Here is a 7,409-nt window from a genome sequence, read left to right on the forward strand (position 1 = left end):
CACACACACACACACACACACACACACACACACACACACACACACACACACACACACACACACACACACACACACACACACACACACACACACGCACGGACAAAAGTATACACACAAGTACGCACACTAGTATGCAAACTTGTTCTATTTTGTTGTATTAGCATAGCCACAACTACCCGTGTCATTTTGTTGATAATTCCCTAGAGTTAACACCTACATCAGTCACACAGACAGAGACACACAGATGACTCAGAGACAGAGATGTCACTAGAAGCAGAGACTTAATGTATAGAGGGCTTGCAGTTGATGTACGACAGTGGCCATGTGGGAAGACCTCCACATTCATTCTAGAAGCAGAGACTTAATGTATAGTAGACCTACATAGAAAGAAAGACCCAGGCATTGTTAAAGATGCCAAAGGTCATCTATGCTGAACCAGATCGGAACAAGAAGGTCAAGTTTGACAGAGGTGAGATGGAGGAGAGCATTGTGGATATCTACGTCAGCGCAGACACCCTGAGAGACGGTGAGACCAGCACCAAGAGAGAAGAGACAACCTGACTAAAGAGAGAGACCAGCTACAGACCAGATACAACAACCTGATTAAAAAGAGAGACCAGTTACAGACCAGATACAACAACCTGACTGAAGAGAAAGGCCATATTCAGGCAAAGCTTTTTGTGATAGGTGAGATAGGTGAGAGGTTGAGCAAGTATTTTTATCAGTACACTAATATGTGGGCAGTATTTTAAAATATTTTAAAAGGGACCGTTTTTTATATTTCTCAACAACTGACCATTTCTTCAACCTCCACCTGAGAGTCTGGATTGGTCTGACTGCCTCTGTTACTAATGAGACCTGGAAGTGGGTGGATGGCACATCACTGACCACAGGGTGACAGATTTGACCATTTTACCTTGTGATATGGAGATAAAAAACAACAATGATATTTTGCTTCCAATCATATTCATCAAAATGTATGTTTAAAAACATGAATGTAATTCAATGAGAACTAAAGATGTATTATAGAAACCAGGTAATATTGACACATGAAAATGTAAAATAAAAAATGTATTGATGGTCTTGATAATGGTATGATCATCTTACAGAGTGTGTCTTTTAAGCTGAGAAAACATAGGACTGTATATAATTGAGGAGGATGTTTTTACCACATTTTCTGACTGTCTGGTTCTCTGTGTTGTTTAGGTACTGGGGGAAAGGACAGCCTGATGATAGAGTGCAGGAGGGCTGTGTTGTGATATACTATAGACAAGCTGACCCTGTGCAGACATGGAATGATGACAATTGTACCAAATATCATAACTGGATCTGTGAGAAAGCGGAGTTACAATAACCGTCTGTCTGTCTGTCTGTCTGTCTGTCTGTCTGTCTGTCTGTCTGTCTGTCTGTCTGTCTGTCTGTCTGTCTGTCTGTCTGTCTGTCTGTCTGTCTGTCTGTCTGTCTGTCTGTCTGTCTGTCTGTCTGTCTGTCTGTCTGTCTGTCTGTCTGTCTGTCTGTCTGTCTGCCTGTCTTCTTTCGCATAGTTATTATGTTAATGGTTGTGTTGGTTCCACTTTTCTGGGCTCCGTTATTTACTTAACAGACAAGGAATACTTAAAATGTGCAAATATAATTAGAATACAGCCGTAGACAGAAGTCAAAGATCAAACATCAGACATGCAACTGATGTCTCTCCTGAGTTCTGCCCCGAACAAAAGAAAGACGGCATCTTATATACCCGAGATCAGACCTTATGGTATGATCTCCTATGTCAAAACTGTGCAGCTAAAGTTATTCTTAACACAAGGTTTCTGAGAACCTGTATCAGCAGTATGCAAATCTGCCCTTGTTTTAGAGAAAAACAGACAGTGTCTCTCTCTGTCTCGCTATCACCCTCAGTCCCTTTTCTCACCTTTGCTCACAGACGCTGGGCGGCGGGTTTTGGCAGAAAGCTAGACACAGACAGAGGCCTCAATATTCAGCTATAAAGTGAGCAAAAGTACAATGGCACGAAAGCAAATTAGTAACAACATAATCAATGGTGGGGGTCTTTAGAAGACCCACAATATCAACTTTAACCCTTCAGTTGGATAAGGTCCTGAATGGTTAAGTGAAAACACACTGGAGAATACAATCCTAGGGGAGGGACCTTGGACATTCTCTCCTAATAGGGTTGATAGGAGGTGAGGAATTGAAGAAACACAAACTGAGATGAAGAAGAAAATTAAGAGAAAGGCAGAAAGAAAATAAGAATAGTTATGTTAAGATTTAATAAAAGGACTGTGTAGACATACCATAATAGGTACACATTGGTTGAATCAACATTGTACAAACTAAATTTCAATAAAATTATGCTGAACCAATGTGCAATTGACATTGTATTGACGTCTCTGCCCAGTGGGACTTTACTCTGTAAAATGCTTGTATTAATAGTTTTCATTAGGAACATGTCATGTGATTTGCCATAGTCTTACACAGTGATCATTTTCAAGGTTCTGAAAGTCAACTAACAAGGAAACAATGGCCCAGCAGGAGAACTAGCTTCCTGATTGGATGTGATTGGATCAATAAAATAATGTGACCTGAAAACAACAGAGGTTAGATCTAAGAGGCACGTACACGAGCACACAAGCATCCACACACACAACACACACACAAAGACACAACACATACACACACTTCTGAATAACTCTTCACACTGATGTCAGTATAGATAGAGAACAGACAGTATATCATGTATTATATTATCAAACTAAGGCTGGTGGGAGTCATATCATGTATTATATTATCACACTAAGACTGGTGGGAGTCATATCATATATTATATTATCAAACTAAGACTGGTGGGAGTCATATCATGTATTATATTATCAAACTAAGACTGGTGGGAGTCATATCATGTATTATATTATCACACTAAGACTGGTGGGAGTCATATCATATATTATATTATCAAACTAAGACTGGTGGGAGTCATATCATGTATTATATTATCAAACTAAGGCTGGTGGGAGTCATATCATGTATTATATTATCAAACTAAGGCTTGTGGGAGTCATATCATGTATTATATTATCAAACTAAGGCTGGTGGGAGTCATATCATGTATTATATTATCACACTAAGACTGGTGGGAGTCATATCATGTATTATATTATCACACTAAGACTGGTGGGAGTCATATCATGTATTATATTATCATACTAAGACTGGTGGGAGTCATATCATGTATTATATTATCACACTAAGGCTGGTGGGAGTCATTTCATGTATTATATTATCAAACTAAGACTGGTGGGAGTCATATCATGTATTATATTATCACTTCAGTTGAAACACATGTTTAATACTGATGAGCAGGTGCAAGTCACGTGATGACCAGCGTGGTGTTGATTTGACAGTTTCCTCTTCACTGTGGTTAACTGTTTAAAAAAAAGAATAAAAAGAAAATTCACCTTTATTTAACCAGGTAGGCTAGTTGAGAACAAGTTCTCATTTACAACTGCGACCTGGCCAAGATAAAGCATAGCAGTGTGAACAGACAACACAGAGTTACACATGGAGTAAACAATTAACAAGTCAATAACACAGTAGAAAAAAAGAGAGTCTATATACATTGTGTGCAAAAGGCATGAGGAGGTAGGCGAATAATTACAATTTTGCAGATTAACACTGGAGTGATAAATGATCAGATGGTCATGTACAGGTAGAGATATTGGTATGCAAAAGAGCAGAAAAGTAAATAAATAAAAACAGTATGGGGATGAGGTAGGTAAAATTGGGTGGGCTATTTACCGATAGACTATGTACAGCTGCAGCGATCGGTTAGCTGCTCAGATAGCAGATGTTTGAAGTTGGTGAGGGAGATAAAAGTCTCCAACTTCAGCGATTTTTTCAATTCGTTCCAGTCACAGGCAGCAGAGAACTGGAACGAAAGGCGGCCAAATGAGGTGTTGGCTTTAGGGATGATCAGTGAGATACACCTGCTGGAGCGCGTGCTACGGGTGGGTGTTGCCATCGTGACCAGTGAACTGAGATAAGGCGGAGCTTTACCTAGCATGGACTTGTAGATGACCTGGAGCCAGTGGGTCTGGCGAGGAATATATAGCGAGGGCCAGCCGACTAGAGCATACAGGTCGCAGTGGTGGGTGGTATAAGGTGCTTTAGTGACAAAACGGATGGCACTGTGATAAACTGCATCCAGTTTTCTGAGTAGAGTTGGAAGCTATTTTGTAGATGACATCGCCGAAGTCGAGGATCGGTAGGATAGTCAGTTTTACTAGGGTAAGTTTGGCGGCGTGAGTGAAGGAGGCTTTGTTGTGGAATAGAAAGCCGACTCTAGATTTGATTTTCGATTGGAGATGTTTGATATGAGTCTGGAAGGAGAGTTTACAGTCTAGCCAGACACCTAGGTACTTATAGATGTCCACATATTCAAGGTCAGAATCATCCAGGGTGGTGATGCTAGTCGGGTGTGCGGGTGCAGGCAGCGAACGGTTGAAAAGCATGCATTTGGTTTTACTAGCGTTTAAGAGCAGTTGGAGGCCACGGAAGGAGTGTTGTATGGCATTGAAGCTCGTTTGGAGGTTGGATAGCACAGTGTCCAAGGATGGGCCGGAAGTATACAGAATGGTGTCGTCTGCGTAGAGGTGGATCAGGGAATCGCCCGCAACCAGAGCAACATCATTGATATATACAGAGAAAATAGTCGGCCCGAGAATTGAACCCTGTGTCACCCCCATAGAGACTGCCAGAGGACTGGACAGCATGCCCTCCGATTTGACACACTGAACTCTGTCTGCAAAGTAGTTGGTGAACCAGGCAAGGCAGTCATCAGAAAAACCGAGGCTACTGAGTCTGCCGATAAGAATATGGTGATTGACAGAGTCGAAAGCCTTGGCAAGGTCGATGAAGACGGCTGCACAGTACTGTCTTTTATCGATGGCGGTTATGATATCGTTTTGTACCTTGAGCGTATCACTATAATAAGTCACGCAGATGCTGGACAGTCTAGAGAGAACACATAGATACAGACGTATATTAGAGCTGAGATAAGTAGAAGTTACTGTATTGGACCACCAGTGTGTTAAGATGTCAGCGGGAGTCGATGAAATCTCAGATGGATTTGAAGGCGATGAATCCGATGCAATTAAGAACACAGACATTGATGGTCAATTATATTCCAATGTAAGAGCCTTCAAACCCAGTCCAAGAGATGGAGTTGTTGCTTCAGGTAAGATTGCACGAACACACACACACACACACACACACACACACACACACACACACACACACACACACACACACACACACACACACACACACACACACACACACACACACACACACACACACACACACACACACACACACACACAAACACACACACATAAGCACACACAAAATTACAGGTGTGATAACCCTGTAGAACTCTAGCTTTATTTGTCTCAATCCTGGATGAAACATGACCAAAGATCTTTAATCATTTGTAATTCAGTACATGTTCAGTGGTGGAAGAGACCCTCTGGAGTTGCTGCAGTGTGTCTGGGGCTGCTGTGTGTTCTCCTACTGGCTGGGATCATAGGCCTGTCTGTCTACTGTAAGTTTAGTATGTTTTTACTGAGACTTTAGTAGCCTACTTAATTATACTTACTCATTAATGGTGTTTTAGTTACATGTTTGATGAACTTTTCCCTTTTACAGATAGAGTCATTGATAATCACAACTCAACACAGATAGACCAGCTACAGACCAGTTACAGCAACCTGACTAAAGAGAGAGACCAGCTACAGACCAGTTACAACACCCTGACTAAAGAGAGAGACCAGCTACAGACCAGTTACAACACCCTGAGTAAAGAGAGAGACCAGCTACAGACCAGTTACAACACCCTGACTAAAGAGAGAGACCAGCTACAGACCAGTTACAACACCCTGACTAAAGAGAGAGACCAGCTTCGGACCAGACTTTAGTAGCCTACTTAATTATACTTACTCATTAATGGTGTTTTAGTTACATGTTTGATGAACTTTTCCCTTTTACAGATAGAGTCATTGATAATCACAACTCAACACAGATAGATCAGCTACAGACCAGTTACAACAACCTGACTAAAGAGAGAGACCAGCTACAGACCAGTTACAACACCCTGACTAAAGAGAGAGACCAGCTACAGACCAGTTACAACACCCTGAGTAAAGAGAGAGACCAGCTACAGACCAGTTACAACACCCTGACTAAAGAGAGAGACCAGCTACAGACCAGTTACAACACCCTGACTAAAGAGAGAGACCAGCTACAGACCAGTTGAAACACCCTGACTAAAGAGAGAGACCAGCTTCGGACCAGTTACAACACCCTGACTAAAGAGAGAGACCAGCTTCGGACCAGTTACAACACCCTGACTAAAGAGAGAGACCAGCTTCAGACTAGTTACAACACCCTGACTAAAGAGAGAGACCAGCTACATTCTGACAGAGTTTTTCTTAGCGGGAGGCTTTCCAATCTCAGTGAGTAAACCGACAGTAATAAATTATTATTATTATCGTGTGTCTGTATTTTTTCATTAAGTATACATCGTGATAAGTTTAAGGAAATTCATGTTTTCATCTTGAAGAACAAACCTGTCCTGTAGGCTGGCAGAAGGTTGAATCCACTTGGTACTTCCTGTCTACTGAGACTAAAACCTGGAAGGAGAGCAGAGAGGACTGTCTGGAGAGAGGAGCAGACCTGGTGATCATAAACAGTGATAAGGAACAGGTGATAGAGAGAGAGACAGAGAGAGAGAGAGAGAGAGAGAAATAAATATGGAGTGGGTAGATATGATCAAATATATTTATCTTTCTCAACAACAGGAGTTTCTCTTCAACCTCGACAAGGGAGTCTGGATTGGTCTGACTGACTCTGTTACTGAGGGGACCTGGAGATGGGTGGACAGAACCCCACTGACCAACCCAAGGTAATACACTACTGCTCTAATAACACTGACCACCCCAAGGTAATATACTACTGTTATAATAACACTGACCACAGTGATATCTGACTGTTGTTAACCCTGTAGGTACTGGTATTAACCATGATATCTGACTGTTGTTCACCCTGTAGGTACTGGTATTAACCATGATATCTGACTGTTTTTAACCCTGTAGGTACTGGTATTAACCATGATATCTGACTGTTTTAACCCTGTAGGTACTGGTATTAACCATGATATCTGACTGTTATTAACCCTGTAGGTACTGGTATTAACCATGATATCTGACTGTTTTAACCCTGTAGGTACTGGAATTAACCATGATATCTGACTGTTTTTAACCCTGTAGGTACTGGTCTCCAAATCAGCCTGATAATGGTGATGGCAAACCAGAATATGGTGAGGAGGACTGTGTTCACATACATGAAGAACAGAG

The 7,409-nt window shown here is 41.5% G+C and overlaps 1 protein-coding gene across 1 annotated transcript; it reads left to right on the top strand.

Annotated features, from left to right (window-relative positions):
- Positions 1-411: 411 nt before the first annotated feature.
- On the top strand, positions 412-6,517 carry LOC135568565 (major antigen-like). The gene is given in 3 exon segments (XM_065015360.1): positions 412-526; positions 5,704-5,971; positions 6,013-6,517. Coding segments are annotated over 3 exon segments (888 nt in total).
- Positions 6,518-7,409: the final 892 nt, after the last annotated feature.

The sequence above is a fragment of the Oncorhynchus nerka genome, unplaced genomic scaffold (genome assembly GCF_034236695.1).
Source record: "Oncorhynchus nerka isolate Pitt River unplaced genomic scaffold, Oner_Uvic_2.0 unplaced_scaffold_1483, whole genome shotgun sequence".
Taxonomy (NCBI): Eukaryota; Metazoa; Chordata; class Actinopteri; order Salmoniformes; family Salmonidae; genus Oncorhynchus; species Oncorhynchus nerka.